Consider the following 22,456-nt stretch of genomic DNA (forward strand, 5'->3'; position numbering starts at 1 on the left):
ATACAGTAACAAACAGAGTGAGAAGTAAAAAAAATTTTATTATTATTTTAAACGACCGCTTACCTTTTACACACCTCTCTCCATCTCTCCACCCTCCTCCTCCACGACCACCTTTCTTTTAGGATGACGATAAGAACTTCCGCCGAGCCCCTTCATGGAGAAAGAAGTTCAGGCCCAAAGACGTGAGGGGGGTGTCTTTGGGTGCGTCTGACACCCTGCCCGCCAACTTCCGAGTGACCGGTAGCAGCGCGGCGTCTCCCTCCATGCAGCCAAAGAGGAGCCCGATGGACGGTAAGCAGAGAAAAGAGTGTCACAAGTGTGTGCATGTGTATGTATGTAATAGTGCTCTGTCATTTCTGCTACTTACTAAAGTAGAGAACATCTGCGACGGGCGCTGAATCAGCTCATGTACTCTTAATTCTTCTTGAATGGCTTTGCTGCTGTGCTGTTTGTTTATTATGCTGTGACTAACGGCATGTCTTTGCATGTGATTTTACATGCAACATGGAAACGCAGGAAGTCAGTCTATACAGAGGCTGGACACTGCCACAGTCAGGACCTACTCTTGTTAACATACAACGGTAAGATCACACACATCAACTTTGAAATAATACAAGCTAGGGCTGGACGATGTGACCTAAAATCAAATCAGGACTAATACAACATTTTACCTCGATTACGATTAATCAAATTTTTTTATTTTTTTTATTTTGTTCCATCCATCCATCTTCATCCGCTTATCCGGGGTTTGTTCACTGGGGTAAATATGCATAGTGAATAAATATACTATTAAAAGGTAGGATCTTTTTATGAAAGAGTGCATATCTTTAACTTTGTGATTTTAAAATATCTGAAGTAAACACACAGATGAACTATTCATGGTTATTTATTGAATATTTCAGACAATTGAACTCGAAGCACCCATTGCTTGAAATAAAGAAGCCTTGTGGAAAAAGTTACATTTTAATTTTACTGTAAAAAGCAAGTTTCCAATAAACCAAAAAAGAGTAGAAAATAACTTGCATTTTTTTGCAAACAAGATAAATATTTTTTTTAATATTGCCATTCATATCCAGGAAAAAGTTAACAAGACTTTCACCCAGGAAATGGGTGTTCGTAATCCTCCTCAACATTGGCATGGCTGTCATGTTTTGTCAGTAAACTTAAATATACGGCCACTGAAACGACCGGGACCTCACGGTGGTCAGTAACCGGCTCACAGTCACCTTTTGTCTGTTGTACTTACTTCAGTGGCAAAGCCAAAATGTGTCCAAACGACTAACACTGCGTTTTTCTTCAAGCTGCTCCTGTTGTTCAGTTGACTCAGGGCCCTATCTAGCACCCGGCGCAGCGCAAAGCCAAGGTAAAATGTGTCTAGGCTTATGCACAGCGCGCACACACTATGCTTGTTACACACACAGGGACGCACAGCAGCACACACACACGCAGAAGATTACAAATAAAAATATTACGGTGCAAATCCTCCATCATAATAGCAATGCTCCAAGGTCCAAACACACCTGGCTTTTAAAGGGAATGGGAGATGATCTCTGATTGGTTTATTTCATGTTACGCCCAAAACACACCTGATTAATGAAGACACTAAGTACAACCCTTTTGAACCATGCGCCTGGCCCACGGACCCTTTTTTCCGCCGCTTCACGCCGTGTGCTTAAATCGTTAAAATAGGGCCCTCTGTGTTTGAGTTGTCATCCGTACTGCTTCTATGCCGCAGACTGGACGGGGCGGAGTCACATGACCACACACGTCGTATTATGTTTTTAAACACACACACAGTGGGGAAAGTATTTACAGGATTTAAAAAATAAAATTAAAATAAACCGACATGGGGTGGCCGGGTTGGTTAGTGGTGGAGCGGGCGCACGTGTACTTCGGGGTTTGTGGCTCGACGCGGAGGTCGAGGGTTCGGGTCCGACCTGTGACTGTTTCCTGCATGTCTTCCCCCTCTTTATCCCCTTTCTCACCTGGCTGTCCTGTCAGAAATTAAAGGTGGAAAAAGCCTAAAAAAATAATCTAATAAAAATTAAAAACTAAACCGATATGGGAAAATGACGTCGGTTAGAGGTTTTGAATTTTGGTTTTCACGTCCAGCCCTAATAGAAGAACGTGTACACTCAAAGCATACAGTATGGCTATTACCTCACTGCAGAACTGCTCCTCTCTCTTTTCCAGGCAGAAAGCAGCTTTCTCATACTGGAGTTCTCTGCTCTAATAACGCATGTCGTACGCCTCTCCTCTCTTTCCCTTTGTTTCTCCCCCCCCCCATCCATCCATCCATCCATCCATCCCTGGCTTCTGTCCTGCTTCTCCTCTCGGGTCCGTTCATCTCTCTCTTCCCCTTCTCAGTTTATCCTCATTATTTCTATAGGTAACCGCTGGTCAGAGGATGAAGGGGAGTTCCCTGCGTTCAAGACCAGGATGATGAACTGAAATGACTTGCAAGGACACTAAAAAGATTTTTTTTTTGTTGTGTGTCGTCATCACAGAGAAAGACCTTACTCACCAGTCTCAGTATCCCTAGTGGAAACCTTTTAGATTTATCTACAGTTGTTATTGTATTTATGTAAACCCATGGGACATATAATTGATTTTAGAATTACTATGTAATCCTTTTTTTGTTTGCCTCTATCCCCTTAATCAACCCACTTTTTAAAAGAAATGTTTCTCCACTGTGCCCGTATTAAGCTCAGCTCTCAGATGTATGTAACTGAAGGTTTCAATTGTCTGGAGTTTGTATATTTCTACCAACAGACATTTTATCTAATCTTTTTTATAATCCTGATTCTATTGACCAGATGTATGTTTTTTTTTTTTTTTTTTTCTTCTCTTTGATTTAAATTCTAATCATTGAATTTATGCTTAAGTGACTTTGACATGTGATATAACTTAATACATATCCTTTGCCCTTTTTAACTGTTGTAATTTTTGTAGCTTCTTGCCTGTGATTTGTGTAAATGCAGCTCTTAGGTCAATGGAGGTGTGAATATCAGACAAATTGCTGGAGTTGTCAGACTGTTTCACAAACTGCTCAACACTGTGAGTCATCCATCACCGTTAAAATAACTGCTGGCAAGCCAGGTGATGTTGACAACAGATATCATGTGAAACACACATTTTCCTTTTTCTCTTCTTTTAATTTTCCATATCTGCAAAACCAAAATAAAAACTCTTGAATTTAAGAATTAAAGCCATATAACCGTAACGGAAAAACAAAACAAGAGGGCTTATTTCGGATGCAAGTGAAAACAGAATTCCAGGTTCTCTCTAGTTCACCTTGCATGCGGAAACTTCTCCACTCATCCCCACCCTACCACACCCAGCTCGCCCCTTTTAACCAACCCCCCCCCCCCCCTGCCCCCCCCTCCCTCCCTCACCTCTGGAGAAACACACACAGGCTCACTCGTACAGGAGGACTTGAAACGTACGGCTGAGTCCAACGTGTGGAAACTCCTTCGATGGACCAACTTCACTGAGGCCTCAGTCGATCCCCGCTGTGACTAGACAACCCTCAAGGCGGGGCGATCCACCCCACAAACCTTTTTTTAAAAACACTTTGTATGAAGATTTCATATCAAGCCTTATTGTTTTCTTAACTCCTCTCTGTCGTCTGTTCTATTTATTATTACTCCCTCCCCCACCCCCAACGTTGTGTTTCGTCAGTTTTACGTTCAGAGCTGAAGCCTCAGTTTGCTCCTGTGAATGTAGCAATGCTCCTCATGTCTGTGTCTCGTCTACGCTCCCAACACGGGTTCCACCATTAGTTTATGGCAAATGAGAAGGAACCGAAGAGTTTTAGTTCACCCTACATGTAGTTAAGGCTTACAGTAGAAATGCATTTGTTTCTGTTTGTGATTTAGTCATTTTATGCACAATGCAAATCATGTTGCTGTTTTATTCCTGCTCTTTCCATTGAATCTTTTGATCTTGTAACAATGATGTACAGTCTGAGTACTTATAAACTATTTTTATCACAATATTATTTATTGCTTACTTTCAATAAAATACTGAAACTCATTTTCCACTGCAGATAAAAAGACTAAAGCTTGTCTTCTGAGAATATCTTGCCTCTTTCCTGTCCTACTTTTGGTTTCCTGTTGGCTTTCTCGGACAGCCCACTTTAATTTGTTGAGTGGGACTGAATCCCATGTTGTCATGACCGTCCTAGGCTTGAGAAATGTGGCATTAGGCAGCATCTAACCTTATTGTCCGTTGCCATGATGGGTACTGTTTGTTAGAACAGTCAGGAATGCTTTATATTATGGGTCCGTATTTTTTTAATAATTTCCCAAAAGGTTCCTGGAAAGTGTTAATTATAAGGAAAATGGAGACATTGTTCAGTCAATTCAGTTCAAATAAAGAGTTTTAGTCCTTGCGCTGCTAAATGGCAGTGGTGGCCTAAAGCTTAAAGAAGAGAGCTTGTAACCGGGAGGTCGCCGGTTCAATCCCCAGACTGAAAGGATAAAAAAAATCTGGGTGGGGAAAGTGAAAGAGCAACGCTTGTCCCCTCCCTCATTACCACCACTGAGGTGCTCTTGAGCAAGGCCCATAACCCTGACCGCTCCAGTGGAGCTGCTCAGTGGCCAGCAGATCAGACTGTGGTTGTACTGGGCAGCTTCCAGGTAGGAATGTGGAATTGTGTGAATGTGACAGGTTTTTGTTGCAAATGAGAAATTGTTCTCAATCGACTTACCTGGATAAATAAAGGAAGAAAAAAAAACATGCTAACACTGTGAAACGTGTAATATTTACATTATTTTAGTGCATTCTGTACTTGCTAGGAAATTCCCCCGGGCAGTAATTCCAGTTATATACGTATGGTTGTATCAAGGGGGATTTCATGTTTTTAAATCTCCAACAGAAAACACTGTTCACAAACTGCTCCAAACAGCTCTACTGTAGTCCAGCCTTTACTTCAGAGACAAACGTGGTCACTTTGGAACACACGTTATAATGCTCACCTAGCTGCTAGCGTGACACGCCCTCATACTCTGCTTCTGACTGGCTAGTAGTCCTTACCTAGGTACTGTCAGGGCACGCCCTCATACTCTGCTTCTGACTGGCTAGTAGTCCTTACCTAGGTACTGTCAGGACACGCCCTCATACTCTGCTTCTGACTGGCTAGTAGTCCTTACCTAGGTACTGTCAGGGCACGCCCTCATACTCTGCTTCTGACTGGCTAGTAGTCCTTACCTAGCTACTGTCAGGCCACGCCCTCATACTCTGCTTCTGACTGGCTAGTAGTCCTTACCTAGCTACTGAGCATGTACGACTCCCAACAAAGATGGAACAGAAGTGAGATGTCTCACTCTGTAGCTAAAACAGAGATCTCAACACACAGGGTGAAAAGAGGAGCTGCAGCAATGTGCAGTACAACAAAAATATGGTGTTTTTTGAAAATTAAACCATGTAAACCTATTCTGATATAACCTCTAAATACAATTATGAACCTGAAAATGAGCATAATATGAGCACTTTAAATAAAAGTTGTGAAACTGGGGATTACATATACTGTATTAATCAGATTTAATTTTGCTCTGTTACAGGTCAATAAACAAATAGACAAAATGTATACAACGAAAACATGCAACACAAAATATACTTTATCAGCTACGCTGAAATGATAAACTCCTGTAGGCTACTTATTTACATCTGTCCCTGGTGTTTTTACATTCAAATAACACGACTGAGACTGGCTTTCCAAATCAGATCAAGTAAATATTGAAAACTAAACTAAATAGGCAGCAACATTTTTGTTGTGTTGTAATTTTAATCAATTTACCAGAAATTACATTGATTAAAGGAGAAATCAAATCAAAAATTGACATCAAAATCCAAAAATGGGATATGTCCATATATAGAGGTTTACTACTCGACGCAGCGGCCGCGGGTTCGACTACGGTCTGCGGCCCTTTGCTGCATGTCATTCCCCCTCTCTCTCCTCTTTCAAGTCTAAGCTCTCCTATACAAATGAAGGCCTAAAATGCCAAAAGATAAAAAGATCAAAAGATCCAAAAAGATCTTTTAAAAAATTCCAATAATGTACATCCCCGCCCATTTGTGACGTCAGCATTGGCAAAGAACGGGATACTGGGAGAGCCGGAAGAGCCGCGAGAACATTACTGTTTCTCCAACGCTTCAGGTGTGAACGGACTAGCTACATCCACCAGGGGCATTTCTTTAAAAAATTAGTTCAGACTCTGGTCGGAGCTACCTGTGTCGTAGACGGTGAGTATTAACACTTTAGAAGGAGGATGTTAAAATGTCTAACGTTACCTGTGAAAACCTCACGGAGCTCATTCCAGTTGGCTTGGTAACGTTAGCTTTAGCCAGCCAGCTAGCTAAGCTGGGAAATCTGGAACAGGAAATACCATAGACACACAGCTACCACAAGTAACGTTATCCCGGTTTTGGAGCTAAATTAAACACGTTTGACTGCTGCTCTTCACTTAACGTTGAATCTATATGTGTCGACATAACCATTAACGAGGTGTTTCCAAAGCTTGTCTGCTGGTTAACGTTATAACCGTTTTAAAAAAAGAAAAAGCCGATACGCAGACAAATGTGTCAGTGTTCCCACTGAGCCGTTGTGAAGGAAAAAAAACACCACACGAATGCTTAATTAACTGCATTTAAATAGGGGTAAATATACGTACATCTGTGGGAATGATAGTATTTGTTTTATGTGGCCTGACCCACTTTGGTTGAAGCTAACTCACCGACATTAACTTAAGCTATGGTGACGTTAAACGAGCTAACTTGTGTCCCTACCACACGTCTAACGTAACGTTAATTCTACCAAGCTACTCTCAGTTATTCCGACTTTATTTACACCTCACAGTCACACCTTCTTGCACTTTTCTTCACCAGGCCTGGTCAGAAAGACTAAACACGTTGGGTTTTGTATTTTGGGTGTGGTTGTGTTGTGGGAGATACCCCTGTCATGTACAGTAACTTAGCAGCACTGTGGCCTCACAGCAAGAAGGTTCTGGGTTCGAATCCAGGTCGTTCTAGGCCTTTCTGTGTGGAGTTTAAATGTTCTCCCCATGTTTCCGGGTGCTCCGGTTTCTCCCACCATCAAAAAACATGTACTGGGTTCTCCAGTCAGTGCCCTTGATCAAGACACTGGCTCAGATCTGGAGTTGGTCCTGTAAATGGCTGCCCACTGCTCCCTTGAGGATGGGTTAAATGCAGAGAATGCTGCTTCCTGGGGGTCTCTTCCCCCCCTCTCCGGAGGTGAATGGAGCCACGTCTCCTGCAGCCTCTTGATTCAACACAGATGCTGATTGCCCACATTGTGCTGAGTCAGTTATTGGGATTTAGTACAGAAAGCTTTGGTTCCAGTTAGATGCCAGGTCACTTGAGATCACCCAGAACCAGACAAACTAACACACTTATTACAGGGGTGCATGATATATCGACTCAATATTGGAGCTTAGATCGGGCCCAAAAAATCAAGCCTGACCCTACCCGAGCCCGTGCACGTTGTGTCCGAGCCCGGCCCTACACATTAACTGTAATTATGAGCCTGATTTAAACCCGACAATTTTTTAATACGTGGGCCGTTATAACTGACATTCTCAACTACAATTTCGAGTTGTTTGAACTACAGAAATCTGTTTAGAATTATCTTAATGAATACCGGTAATGCAACAAGGACAAAGCATGTAAACTGCGCTGTTTGTTTAGTCAGAATGGAACGGATCCGAATGAAGAAACGTATATATATAAACCTCGACCCTAGCTGCTCCCTCAGCCGAATAGTGAGGGTAACAGATCAAGGCAGCAACATAATCAAAGCCCTGGAACCATATAGGAGACTTTCTTGTCTCGATCACCTAATTGGCCGACAACAGTGCTGCAGAGGGGGGGGAGACGCGACGTATCCCAGTTTACCTCCCACTCAAGTCAGTGCAGGACATATACCCAGAGCTACGGGAGGAGCTGGAGAGGCATAGCTTGCTCCCCACCAAATTAGGCTAATAAAGTAATGATTTAAAAAAATGCAAATGCTTGTTTAAGGGCCCGGCCCGATCATAGCGGCATAAAATGTCGGCCCGGCTCGGGCAGAGAATCTAAACTCTACTCAATATTGTTATCGCGATATCATGATGCGCAATATTTTATCGAAAGTGTCGCGATAAGTAGGCAATATTTTGTTTATTTTGTGGAGCGCAACGAATCAGAGAGGGAAAGAAAAGAAAGGACCTAAAGAGAGAGTGAAGGGAGTGAGTGGAGCAAAAGAGAGAACACAAAAGTAAGAAAATGAGTCGGTATGATTTAAGTATTTCTTTTTTGTTTTTCAGTGTGTGTTGCAGTAAAGATGTGGAAGGCAGCAGCAGGACAGTCAGTCAATGTGGCTGTAAATGAAGAAGGGGACGACTGGGAGACTGACCCCGACTTTGAGGTATGCACACTTCTTCCTCCCTCCATTTCCCCGTTTAGTTCTCCTCACTCCACACGTGCTTCACTCTTCTTGCCACCAAATTTGTTTCTTCTTCTGGATTTCTAGAATGACGTGTCGGAGACGGAGCAGCGCTGGGGGGCCAAGACGGTGGAGGGCTCAGGACATCAGGAGCACATAGAGTGAGGAAGCAAATCATTCTTCCTTAGGTATTAAATGTATGCCCCGGGACTTCTGCTGTATGAAGGTTTGGGCTGAACCCCAGATGTTTACAACTGTTGGCTCCACCCAAACCTTCATACAGCAGAAGTCCAGGGGCATGATTCCCAGTGGGGATTTATTTTACCCCATATACGGCAGCATTTCAGTACTTTTCACGCCATTTGACAAGAGAATGCCTAAAAGTCTGTACATCATTTGAGGAAAAACATCCTCCTGTAGAGCCAACATCCTGATTTGTATCAAATCCTTCTCCAACTGTTTTCATCATGTTTAGGATGACTCATTTTTCACTCCTGCCACCTAAAAAGAGGCAAACATTGTCTTATGTTCTTTTTTTTTTGAGGAACAACATAGGTAGGAATTTGGCATGAACAGCATTACTAATCTTGAAACCTATGTTTGTTATACTCTGCTGGAGTGGAGTTCACAGAAAACATGTTTAGCCGATAAATCTGCTACATTTGAGTCAAATTGCCATAATTATCTGGGCTGCTCTAATTGCAAATTGAGAATCCTCAGCAGTGCCACGTAAATATGGCCTTAAATACTCTGAATTGAATATTAGGCCAACATAAGAACATTCACTCGATTTATATTAGATTTCTTGACAAACCTAAAAGGTCGTTTGATAAAACATTCAGTGCTGGAGCCCCTTAAGTCAGCCTCGCCCGCTCCTCCCCTGATTAAATGCAATGTTAAAAGCCCCAGAATGTGTCTCCTAACTCTTTCCTTCCGTGGCATAGTATCCACAAGCTGCGCGACACCGTGTCGACAGAGCACACCAGCTTGAGGAAGAAGGAGTTGGACAAAATGCCCAAGGCCTCGCATGGATATGGAGGAAAATTTGGAGTGCAGCAGGACCGCATGGACAAGGTAAGAGGGACCACAAGACGTAAGCTCACGGGTGAAGCTGGAACAGACGTTTGCGTTCACGTACATGTTTTGCCCTTTCAAAAGAGCCGTGTCCCAGATTTATCGCTGCGTTTCACGATAAAGTGGTGCAAAAGTGATATTGACGTTGACCAAACGATCTCACCCAAAGGTCCATTTAGTAGCTGTTCTGGAGCTTTCATCAGCAGATCGATCTCAATCTGCTACTAAATGACCCTTTTTAGGAGCGATTGTTTTGTCAGTTTGTTTCCAAGGTAAAGAACTTGAAAATGTTTAAAAGTTTAGCATGGAGCGTTCGAGTTTTACTGCAAAATCACAACGATCATTATAAGTCATTTACGCATTATTTACACTTGGCAATAAAATGTGTCTCTAGGGTCCACTTTGAGATCCGATCCCTCTGTCCAGCTCAAACAACCGAACGTCGCTCTCTTCTTTACCGTCTCCTCCGGCTGCAGCTGTCGGTTGCTTGTCGGCTGCACACGACAGGACGGATTGACGATATTACTGAGGTCCGCCGTTTGAAATGTAGTTTCTAATGTGGACCATCCACCCTACCTCTCACGGCAGCTGGATTCTTGTGACATTAATCGCATATCACATGAAAATCCATCTTGTCAGGCTCCAACCTAATACTACCAACTTAATACTACCAGCTTACCGAACCAATCAGCACTCGGTGAGGAGCTACTGGCAGCTACGGGTGTGGTTTAGACAATGGCGGACTTGATTGACCGTTGGTTCATCCAGTTCATCAAGCTAGGTATTGTTTTGAAAGTGCCCACTTGGACCTGAAAAGAACCCATTTTCTCAACCAGCCTGAGCTTCAAAATCAAAGTATTTCACCATATTCTGATATCCTTGTCAAGCAGGAAATCATTTTGCAGTGTGTCTCTAGGTCATTGACGTCATCAGTTCAGTTTAAGCAAATGTAGTCTCGCACTGCCAGACCTTCCTCCACAGCACTGCGGAAGAGGGTCTGGCTAGTCCACACAGCATTCTGGGATGGGAGAAAAACGTGCTCTGGTTTATTGGCATTTCTTTAAACCAATCACAATCGTCTTGGGCGGCGTTAAGCGTCGTTCGTAGCCATGGTGCCTCTGCAAAATAGCCTTGGGAAGGAACTTGTTTTGGTGGAACATGTGTACGTTCACATTGTTGACTGTTACTCGATCTCTGGATCAATGAAGTGTGTAGCGGTGCATCACCACAGTGGAGGTGGTGCCACCAACACAAACCAATCCGTACAATGATTTTTGCCCTAATGTACCTTTTTTCACTTTATTCTGAATATGTTGCCTGTGTGCAGCTGCACTACAGTTCAATAAGTGTGAGTTGAAAATAGCTAGGCGGATGAAATCTCATGATGTTGGTTGTATTTCTCGCACAATTTTTCTATGAAGGGTGAAACTACTTTTGTAGTTGTAGCCTTTCCTGCAGCTAAAGCGAGATCCTGGTTTGTATTACGACTACCATTTTGTAGCCTTTCGTATTTTCAAAGAGGACTTTTAATAAAAATCTAGGAAGCCAATTTAATTTCTACAAATCTAAACTAGCTCAGAGTCCTTTGAGCGCTCGATGGTGTTTTAAGCCTCCAACGTCGCCTTCCAGGCAGCTAACCCTAACCGTAACCCTAAACATAACCATTGCCGTGCTGCCTGGAACACCCCTTTGAGCCTCTGCTGCAGTTTCTCAAATGTTCATCTCAGCCTGTGTGTTTGTGTGAACAGGCCGAGTCAGTTGTGGCCATTTCACACTCGATAATCTTTCCTGGCAAGCGGCTCTGGCCGTCCTCACCGTTTCTCTCTTTCTCTCTCTGGGCTGTGTGGTCATTGCAGCATGAATTTGATGACCGAGCAGTGTTTACACCACACTGTGTGCATCTGTGATGAGTCAGATGTCGCCACTTCAAACCGCTGGCGGCAGTTTCCAGCTGTACTGCTCTTTTCATGACCCCTCCCCCTCCTCAAATGTTCCCTTTTTGTCCTGTTTTTTTGAAATTGTGTCTTTTTTGTGTGTTTCTTCACAGTCTGCTGTGGGTCATGACTACCAGAGCAAGTTGTCCAAGCACTGCTCCCAGACGGATACCTCCAAGGGCTTTGGAGGGAAGTTTGGAGTGCAAGCTGACCGCGTTGACCAGGTATTTCCTGTGGCTGACACCAGCTCACAGTGCTGACAACATCTCCTTGATTTCAAACATGATTTTTGAATATTTGTAAAATGGCAGGCTCCCTCTTAAGGAAACAAAACAAGGTGAACGTTATAATCCCACAAGGGGAAATTCATGTGGTCATCACAACATATTCTCTAAAAACATAGACATAAACATATATCAAGAAAAGAAGAACAATACTGCAGAAATGACAATGACAATCCAACATCTGACGTTGACAAAACATAAAAATGACTAATAAGTAAAAAACGCACCTGGGCTAAGACAGTGCTAGGAAATGTTCTTATCGTTAGTGTATCGTTTTATGGTGATAAGTAAGGGGTAAGTAGTCAGCAGAATAATTGTTTCTTCTTCCTCTCTCATTTCAGTCAGCTGTTGGGTTTGAGTATGCCGGGAAGACGGAGAAACATGCTTCGCAGAAAGGTGATGTCTCAACTTGTCTTTTTGCACGTCTGCTTCAGCTCCAGATCGCCTGTAGTTTAGTTTTAGACAGACTTCTCTAAATAGATCCTTGTATGATCTGAGCCTTTTGCTTATTACTTTCTATCAGCCAGTTAGGTTTTGCTAACAGCATTAGATTTCTAAACTGCCTGAGGGAGACCGAGTTCCCAGCCACTAACACAGTCTGATGAGCATCTGGCTGATGGCCAGCTGTACCACGTGTACTCCTGTTGTGCTGATCAGAAGCCGCTTGATCTGATCTGCTTTTGTACAGACAGACCAAAATATGTTTATGGTGTTGTTTTCTATTTGTTTTACTGGCATATTATAAGTTACATTGCAGTTTGTAAGTATTCTTAGAGCGCCATTTTTTATTTCCGTGGCGCTGTACTTCTGCACAAGTTGCTTTAAAGGTATTGTGAGTGTTTTAACAAACATATTAGTAAACCGTGTCAAATTGTAGCCCTTTTTATCTCTTTGGGAGGATGTAAATGGAGCTCAACAGTCACCGCCCATTTTTGAAGGGCCCTGGTTCCGTACGCTTTTCCCTGTTCAATATCTCCATTGGCGTTCATTAAATGCTTATTTAAAGAGTTTTAAGCCTGGAACCAAGCCAACCAGCTACAAGAATTGTCGTGACCATAAAACATTTGATTCGGCGCAAAAGAACAATTAAAAAAAAGGCAAAGGTACAAGACTCTAGCCGTTTGCGGGTGCGGTAAACATTTTCATGGTAACCTCGAGCCCCATCAATCAGCTGTTACGCTTAGGATTGTGGGCAGTGTAGTACTTTTCCATGACATCGCAAATAAAACGTGTTTTTCTTAAAACAAGGTTGATTTCATACAGACTTGTGGCTTTTACAGAGCAGAAACTTTCGTTTCACTAATCTGGTAGCTCGTGGTCAGTCCACCTTGGATTGTTCAGACATTCAACCCTCATGTTGTCCTCGGGTCAAATTTGAACCGTTTTCAACGATTTTTTATTTTTTTTTATGTATATCAGAAATATGGGACGTCAAAATAAGTGCCAAAATTATCAAATAAAAACTTCAAAACACCGGAAGAAAACATCAAAAACGTAGGGGAAAAGTGACAAAAAACGTTAGAAGGGACATGGTCATGGTCGTCAGGAAGACAACACAAGGGTTAAAGGACTTTTAGACATCCTTGTGGAGAAAACGAATGGCACTTGTACTTCCGGAACCGCACTGTTGAGCTCCATCGATCAGATAAAGACGTAAACACATTAAGGTTAAAGCTTAAGCCTTTTAATTAGTCACTGTAACGTTTGAGGTTCAATGTGCTGGAATAGAGCCAAAACAAAACTACTCATGAAGCTACTTTGCACTGCACTGTGTACAGCGTTACAGTGACCCCAGTGCTCTGGGAGTCCCCTCTGCCTTCTTAGCTTTTAGTATTTTAAGGCTGCATTCCCCATGACCCCGTACTGTCATCACCTTGTGTTGCATTCATCCCCTGCACAGACGTGCAGAACATCTGCCCAATTCCAACTGTTCCTCAGTAGTGTCACTGACTACTGTTTACATGCACATAGTATTTCGGCAAGACAGTATTCCGACTAAGCTGTTTACATGGCTAATGAAAGTGAAAATTCCACTTATATTCCCGTTTACTTGCAGCAGTGTAAAAAAAGAAGATTTTTTTTCAAAGTTTTCCAGCGGTGGTGGACTTGTTGGACCGTGCGAACACAGCCTCCCTCTTTCATTCCTTCAAACAGCTTCTTGAAAAAGTCGGCGTTGCCATGTTTGCGCATACCCAAAAACCTCTTGATATCCGATTCTTTCATAATGTTTAAAAGTAGTTGTGTTTCTCATTTCTTTTTGGTATGCATCTCTACCGCAGCCCTGCAAACTGTTGGCTGGTTTGTTTGTGTCCAACAACCGTAGCAATGCACCGAGACGTCTGTAAACTGCTGTAAAAACACTGTTTGAGACACAGATTCTGAATGCGTTGCATACATGTCCAAGGAATGCTTCTAAAACCTGAATAACACCAGCATATCCCACAAGTCTTACTCGGAAAATGCTAAATTTGGAAAAAGTCCTTATTCCAAATATCCAACCGGAATATGCAGTTTACATGACCCGTATCTAATTCTGAATATTGTCATATTCCGAATAATTGTGGAATATTAGTGTGCATGTAAACGTACTCACTGTTTAAGAACAGTTTTCACTACGAGCAGGCCAACACATAGTCTAAGTCTCCTTCAAGGAAGTGGATTTTAAAAACAGCATGACGTGATGTGTGATAATGAAGGCAGTGAATGTCTGAAGTGTTTCTGTCTTAGCACCGGCCACTGCCGGTAAATGTTAATGAGGAATTTGGAATTGGGCTGCTTCGTGACCACTGTTTCCATGCTGCTTCACGCTGACCTTTGACCCTTGCCCCCCCCCCTCCCCTCCCTTGCTTTGCTGTGTAGACTACACCACTGGGTTTGGGGGGCGATACGGCGTGCAGGCAGATCGTGTCGACCAGAGCGCAGTGGGCTTCGATTACCAGGGCAAAACCGAGAAACATGATTCCCAGAAAGGTTTGTGTAGATTTCCTGCCATGCGGCCTTCCCATTAACCCGGAGAGATGTGGAGAAAATATGGCTGATGGATACACACTAACGCACACAAACGCAAACAACTTGGCCGAACTCAGTGAGCACAGCTCCACGTTGGTCCTGACAAATCGTGTTATTTTGCATTTCTTCCTCTTCCTCCATTCCTCAGCCTTTGCCTGCTTATATAATGTTACAAACAAAGGCTTTGTTTTCCTTTTTAGCTTTCTCAGTTGCATGTGTGATGTGATGTTTGCTTTTCCCAAGTGCTAAATAATACATGATTCTTATTATAGTGTTTTAAGATATGGCACACAGTACACCTGCCTCAGAGGACTTAAGAACATGGGAGTCTAATGGACGTAGGTGGCCATTTCCTTTCTGAAATGCTGTCTTCTTTAATGTGTTCCTCCCTCCTCGTCTCAGATTTCAGGTGATTGGCACATACCAGCACCCTCTCGTCTGTTGCTGGTCTGTGGCTTGGGTATGACCCAGCTGGTTTTCTGGAGGGGATTGGGATATTTAAATTTGGTATACTTTTACCTTTTAAACATGCCATGTCGGTTTTTCATCCAGTTCACTTCAGTCTTTCTCGTCTTTAAATAACGGATACACAACTGAAATATGCTCCTAGTTTATGTAAAATTGACACTTTGACAGGAAGAGACTAAAAAAAACCTGCTGATGATATCTTAAACTGTACTGAGTGGAAAAATAGTTTGATTTACACCAAAGTCAAATGTCATGAGAACTCTTGCTGCTGAAAGACTTGTGTGCAATGCTCCACCTCTTCCTGTCTTAACTTTGGATTTATGTCCCCTGTCTCCCCCTCCTCTGCTCTGGCCACCGGCAGATTACACCAAGGGCTTTGGCGGCAAGTTTGGTGTTGAGACCGACAAGGTGGACAAGAGTGCTATGGGCTTTGAGTACCAGGGCAAAACTGAGAGGCACGAGTCACAGAAAGGTTGGTATCATCACAACACCCCCATGTCAACTATGAAATGAATCGGCAACTATTCTGATAATCAATTAATCGGTTTGAGTCATTTTTTTGTGGAAAAAAAATAAAACATCTCTGACTCCAGCTTGTTAGATGTGAATCTGTTCTAGTGTCTTCTCTCCTCTGTGACAGTAAACTGAATATCTTTGAGTTGTGGACAAAACAAGACATTTGAGGACGTCATCTTGGACTTTGACGATTATTTGTTAGGCGTCCTCAAATGTCTTGTTTTGTCCACAACTCAAAGATATTCAGTTTCCTGTCACAGAGGAGAGAAGACACTAGAACATATTCACATTTAACAAGCTGACATCAGAGAATCTTAACTTTTTTTTTACTTAAAGAAAATGACTCAAACCGATTAATCGATTATCAAAATAGTTGGTGATTAATATAACCGTTGACTGATCAATTCATCTTTGCAGCTCTCATTGAGATATTCTCTTTCTGTGATTAAAAAAACAACAACGTACTAACCAAAAGTTATCAGTATTTTTGCTTGCAGTTTGTTTTGATCAGTGAACACTCTGCCGCTGATGTGTTTTCAGTAAGTTTAAGTATCCCGAAGGCCTGAGTGAGTCACACCCTCATGTCTGTCCCGACTTGTCTGGACTGTCGGTTGCAACACAGCAGAGCAGCTTTTCCTGTAGCCGCCTGTCTGACACACCTGTGCAGTCTTTACTGCCTCGTTCCAGATACGGGCTGGTGTCGGAAAGTGTAGGTGACCTCAAGTATTTCCCACAATGCACCGGGCTGTGTTTGCATATGTGGCGCAGGCTGATAACTGGGTCACATGCTCTGATGACAGGGCCAGCCATTTCAATACACCGGTTTTAAAACAGCCTGCGCAAAAGGCTTTTAGTTCTGCACACATGAACTGCTTGAAATGAATTGTTTCTGAACATTTACATCATGCAGCTGCTCCACTGGCGTTATTCAGTTATAGAATAATATGATAGTTGATGATATTTATCCTAATAAGCATCACTTACTGTACATCACAGAGACATGTTCCAGTTTAAGTTTACAACCTTGCACGTTTTTTTTCACATTTAATTTTTACTAGTTTTGAGCTAACTTTGCCTTTTGGAGAATCAGTGCTTTTCAGACATTAGTGAATATTCCCCTGCAAAAAAACTAATTTCAATTTAGTGTTGTTTAAATCAACTAAGTAGGCCTGTAATAATTATTACATAATTGTCTTATTGTCAGTTTTCTTTTACGCCGTTTATTTGTTTAACTGCAGTTAATTGCTAACATTAGCCAAGGTCTTAAAGGTGCTCTAAGCGATGTCATGCGTTTTTTTAGGCTACAACATTTTTTGTCACATACAGCAAACATCTCCTCACTATCTGCTAGCTGCCTGTCCCCTGAACACACTGTAAAAAAACATCTCCTCACTATCTGCTAGCTGCCTGTCCCCTGAACACACTGTAAAAAAACATCTCCTCACTATCTGCTAGCTGCCTGTCCCCTGAACACACTGTAAAAAACATCTCCTCACTATCTACTAGCTGCCTGTCCCCTGAACACACTGTAAAAAACATCTCACTATCTGCTAGCTGCCTGTCCCCTGAACACACTGTAAAAAAACGCGGTCTCTGTAGACAGCACAGGCTCCACAAACAACAAAAACAAACTGCGCCAACCTGCACCACCAAACATAAGTCTTCCATGTATTTATTCAAATTTATGGCTATGATATTCTTCTGACATTTTTCCTATATTTTTCTTTTTTTACTTCTTAAAATTGTTCATACTGTTCCATGTCTGACACATGTAATTCAAACAGATGACAAAATGAGGTTTCAAAACATGTTTGGGTGTTGATGTCTGCTTGTCTGCGTGTGTTATGTGTTTCTGCAGACTATGTGAAGGGTTTTGGGGGCAAGTTTGGTGTGCAGACGGACAGACAGGATGCATCGGCGCTGGGATGGGACCACCAGGAGAAACTACAGCTTCACGAGTCCCAGAAAGGTACTGGTTTTGATTTGGTTTCTATGGGTTTTAGGAGACATGCAAAGTTCCAGCAGGAGCCGTCAGAAAGTGTAAACAGCTTAAGGATCCTACTGCCAATCAGTGTTTTAGCCTATGGGATGTCCATACCCTAATAAATATTGTATCCTTTAAAACTGCAAAGACTAATCAATTAATTGTCAACTACTAAATTCTTCACGAACTATTTTGATGAATCGATTTATTTGTTTGAGTCCCTTTTTTAAGAAAGAAAGTTAAAAAATAAATGATTCCAGCTTGTTAAATGTGAATCTGTTCTAGTTTCTTCTCTCCGCTGTGACAGTAAACTGAATATCTTTGAGTTGTGGACAAAACAAGACATTTGAGGACGTCATCTTGGGCTTTTTGGGAAACACTGATCCACATTTTTCACCATTTTCTGACATCTTATAGACCCAACAACTGATCCATTAATCGAGAAAATAATCGACAATGAAAATACTTATTTGCAGTCCTAGTGTCCTTAGTGTTCAAGTCTACTGCAAATCTTTCCATTTATCAGATTAATCATGCCAAATGAATTATGGGCCAAAGCTAATGGTTTAAAAGTGCAGTAGGTAAGACTTATAAAACTAACTTTCTGTCATATTTGCTGAACCTCATCCTATGTTCCAGTAGAATTAAGTGAAGCAGGTAATTAAAGAAAATCCAGCTCCTCTGGCTCCACCTACAGCCTGTAGTGTCCATTCATCCATCCATCTTCGTTCGCTTATCCGGGGTCGGGTCGCGGGGGTAGCAGCTCCAGCAGGGGACCCCAAACTTCCCTTTCCCGAGCCACATTAACCAGCTCCGACTGGGGGATCCCGAGGCGTTCCCAGGCCAGGTTGGAGATATAATCCCTCCACCTAGTCCTGGGTCTTCCCCGGGGCCTCCTCCTAGCTGGACGTGCCTGGAACACCTCCCTAGGGAGGCGCCCAGGGGGTATCCTTACCAGATGCCCGAACCACCTCAACTGGCTCCTTTCGGCAGCGGCTCTACTCCGAGCTCCTCACGGATAACTGAGCTTCTCACCCTATCTCTAAGGGAGACGCCAGCTACCCTCCTGAGGAAACCCATTTCGGCCGCTTGTACCCTGGATCTTGTTCTTTCGGTCATGACCCAGCCTTCATGACCATAGGTGAGGGTAGGAACAAAAACCGGTAGATTGAGAGCTTTGCCTTCCGGCTCAGCTCTCTTTTCGTCACAACGGTGCGATAAATTGAATGTTATACCGCACCCGCTGTGCCGATTCTCCGACCAATCTCCCGCTCCATTGTCCCCTCACTCGCGAACAAGACCCCAAGGTACTTGAACTCCTTCACTTGGGGTAAGGACTCATTCCCTACCTGGAGAAGGCACTCCATCGGTTTCCTGCTGAGAACCATGGCCTCCGATTTAGAGGTGCTGATCCTCATCCCAGCCGCTTCACACTCGGCTGCGAACCGATCCAGTGAGTGCTGAAGGTCACAGGCCGATGATGCCATCAGGACCACATCATCTGCAAAAAGCAGCGATGAGATCCCCAGCCCACCGAACTGCAACCCCTCTCCACCCCAAATACGCCTCGATATCCTGTCCATAAATACTACAAACAGGATTGGTGACAAAGCGCAGCCCTGGCGGAGGCCAACTCTCACCTGAAATGAGTCCGACTTACTGCCGAGAACCCGGACACAGCTCTCGCTTTGGTCGTACAGAGATTGGATGGCCCTGAGAAGGGACCCCCTCACCCCGTACTCCCGCAGTATCTCCCGGGGCACCCGGTCATACGCCTTCTCCAGATCCACAAAACACATGTAGACCGGTTGGGCATACTCCCAGGCTCCCTCCAGGATCCTTGCGAGAGTAAAGATCTGGTCCGTTGTTCCACGACCAGGACGGAATCCGCATTGTTCCTCTTCAACCTGAGGTTCGACTATCGACCGAACCCTCCTTTCCAGCACCTTGGAGTAGACTTTACCGGGGAGGCTGAGAAGTGTGATACCCCTGTAATTGGCACACACCCTCTGGTCCCCCCTTTTTAAAAAGGGGAACCACCACCCCGGTCTGCCACTCCTTAGGCACCGTCCCAGACTTCCACGCAATGTTGAAGAGGCGTGTCAACCATGACAACCCCTCCACACCCAGAGCCTTAAGCATTTCTGGACGGATCTCATTAATTCCTGGGGCTTTGCCACTGTGGAGTTGTTTAACTACCTCAGCAACCTCCACCAGGGAAATTGACGACAATCCCCCATCATCCTCCAGCTCTGCCGCTACCATAGAGGGCGTATTAGTCGGATTTAGGAGTTCCTCAGAGTGCTCCTTCCACCGCCCTATTACCTCCTCAATTGAGGTCAACAGCATCCCATCCTTACTGTACACAGCTTGGATGGTTCCCCGCTTCCCCCTCCTGAAGTGGCGAACGGTTTTCCAGAAGCACCTTGGTGCCGACCGAAAGTCCTTCTCCATGTCTTCTCCAAACTTCTCCCACACCCGCTGCTTTGCCTCTTTCACGGTAGAGGCTGCAGCCCTTCGGGCCCTTCGGTACCTTGCAACTGCCTCCGGAGTCCTCTGGGATAACATATCCCGGAAAGACTCCTTCTTCAGTCGGACGGCTTCCCTGACCACCGGTGTCCACCACGGTGTTCGTGGGTTACCACCCCTTGAGGCACCTAAGACCACAGCTCCTCACCGCAGCTTCAGCAATGGAAACTTTGAACATTGTCTACTCGGGTTCAATGCCCCCAGCCTCCACAGGGATGCACGAAAAGCTCCGCCGGAGGTGTGAGTTGAAAGTCTGTCGGACAGGGGCCTCCTCCAGACGTTCCCAATTTACCCGCACTACCCGTTTGGGCTTACCAGGTCTGTCCAGAGTCTTCCCCCACCCCCTGACCCAACTCACCACCAGATGGTGATCGGTTGACATCTCCGCCCCTCTCTTCACCCGAGTGTCCAAAACATACGGCCTCAGATCAGATGAAACGATTACAAAATCGATCATTGTTGTTTGTGCATATGCACCAAACAAGAGTTCAGAGTATTCGACCTTCTTGGAAACCTTGAGTGGAGTCCTGCATGGGGCTCCAGTCGGGGACTCCATAGTTCTGCTGGGGGACTTCAACACGCACGTGGGCAATGATGGAGACACATGGAGAGGCGTGATTGGGAGGAACGGCCTCACTGATCTAAACCAGAGTGGTTGTTTGTTGTTGGACTTCTGTGCTAGTCATGGATTGTCTATAACGAACACCATGTTCGAACATAGCCTGTAGTGTGATTTGCAAAAATCCACAGCTCCCTGTTCAGATGCACCAATCAGGGCCGGGGGGGTGTGTATCTAACTGCGTGTCAATCACTGCTCATGCACATGCATTCATTTTCCCTTGTGGGGGGAGGGGTTTAGGAGACCGTTTTGGGCTTTAGCGGAAAGGGGGGAGGGACTGAGAAGTTGTCGAGGTTTACATTTTTTGGCTAAGTCCTGGATCTTCACAATCCTACCTACAGCACCTTTTAATGTTCACTACCAGCTAAACTCTAATCATCTTCAGCTGAAGCTTGTCAGCTTTTATACTCTAGTCGATATAGGTTTGATAAACAAGTTTATTGTAAATATATCACATTTACTGATATATATAAGAAGTGGCTGATGGATGATAGCAGCTATTATAAATGATATGATGAATGATGACACATGGATTTATTTTGCATTTTTAAAGTTTTTTTTTCTTTTTTTTTAAATGCTCAGTACGTCTTTATATTTACTTAGACAGCTGTTACTGTTTTCTACATACAGTAAACTGATAGGCACACATGTTTCTCTTGTTCAAATCGTTGCACATCGAACCCTTGATTTGACTTTTTCTAGAACTTTGAACAGGGAAAATATCGACCAAACCTCAGCCTTTACATGTTGTCTGCTTTGAGTTTAGCACACGATTTGTATTCACTGTGAAACCTTTTCTTCCTTCTCAGCCCTGCACTTTCAGCTCTGATGTGGTTTTACTGTGGCTTTGGATGTGGTCTTTCAAAGGTTAACAACTTCCTCAATCTGCGGGTAAAAAAAAAAAAGGCTCGGATAGAGGAAGTGAAACCACAGTTCAGATTTATTATTTGCATGTCGGGCCTTTAGCTGGTGCTAACTTTCAGAGCAATTTATAATAAGTGCAGTAGTCAAATAGTTATGTTGCATGCTTACCAACATCAGACGCATCTTAAAAGCCTTTTATTCTCTTTTTAGATGAGCAGATTAGACATTGTAAAAGCTGAGAAAAGCCTATTTCAGAAGGCCGAACATTGTGGCCTGCATAGATCTGCAACTTTCTAACTTCCAAAACTCATAATCTGAGAGTTAAGGCCACATTATGCAGCAACTGACCAATCACTTCACAAACTCTTCTCTCCGCAAGTCTCTCTTTACCCTCATTCTGTGTATTTTGAATAAAATTCTGTGGGTGTTAAACACACAACTAAATGCACTTTTATATTTTTTAAGCCTATTTATTTACCAGTTACTTCTTCCAATAGCCCCCACAAGCTATAGCTGTGTTTCCAGTAACACATTTTTTATGCACATTTTGAGGTATCGCATAAGAAAATCTGTATGGAAATTCGTGGAAAAACATTTCTACACTCTCTTGAGGTGGTTTTTGGCTCTTTAAAAACAGTCGATGCGCTAAATGGGACATGGCAACACATTTGTCGAATAGGTTCTGACGTAGCGAACATTTAACTCGCATGACTGATCAGCTGTTTCCGCTGT

At 43.5% G+C, this 22,456-nt stretch overlaps 2 protein-coding genes across 13 annotated transcripts in view; both read left to right on the top strand.

The window, feature by feature from the left end:
• ppfia1 (PTPRF interacting protein alpha 1) overlaps window positions 1–4,035 on the top strand; it is a 50,353-nt gene extending 46,318 nt beyond the window's left edge. For 5 of the 11 annotated variants that reach the window (XM_078255560.1, XM_078255595.1, XM_078255603.1 and 2 more), the window contains 2 exons: window positions 123–291; window positions 2,390–4,035. In XM_078255560.1, the coding sequence (XP_078111686.1) occupies window positions 123–291; window positions 2,390–2,451 (231 nt within the window). In that variant the 3' untranslated portion in view covers window positions 2,452–4,035. Of the gene's footprint in view, window positions 1–122; window positions 292–516; window positions 582–2,193; window positions 2,313–2,367 lie in introns of those variants that run through there. The other 6 variants (XM_078255569.1, XM_078255649.1, XM_078255631.1 and 3 more) reach the window with 3 other exon arrangements.
• Window positions 4,036–6,106: 2,071 nt separating this feature from the next.
• The window catches only part of cttn (cortactin), a 28,179-nt gene continuing 11,829 nt past the window's right edge, over window positions 6,107–22,456 (top strand). Inside the window, exons 1-9 of one of the 2 annotated variants that reach the window (XM_078255669.1) lie at window positions 6,107–6,246; window positions 8,325–8,425; window positions 8,531–8,604; window positions 9,388–9,517; window positions 11,565–11,675; window positions 12,077–12,131; window positions 14,595–14,705; window positions 15,574–15,684; window positions 17,587–17,697. In XM_078255669.1, coding sequence (XP_078111795.1) covers window positions 8,342–8,425; window positions 8,531–8,604; window positions 9,388–9,517; window positions 11,565–11,675; window positions 12,077–12,131; window positions 14,595–14,705; window positions 15,574–15,684; window positions 17,587–17,697 — 787 coding nt within the window. In that variant the 5' untranslated portion in view covers window positions 6,107–6,246; window positions 8,325–8,341. The remainder of the gene's footprint in view (window positions 6,247–8,324; window positions 8,426–8,530; window positions 8,605–9,387; window positions 9,518–11,564; window positions 11,676–12,076; window positions 12,132–14,594; window positions 14,706–15,573; window positions 15,685–17,586; window positions 17,698–22,456) is intronic. The other variant, XM_078255678.1, reaches the window with a different exon arrangement.

Source organism: Sander vitreus, chromosome 1, assembly GCF_031162955.1.
Source record: "Sander vitreus isolate 19-12246 chromosome 1, sanVit1, whole genome shotgun sequence".
NCBI lineage: Eukaryota > Metazoa > Chordata > Actinopteri > Perciformes > Percidae > Sander > Sander vitreus.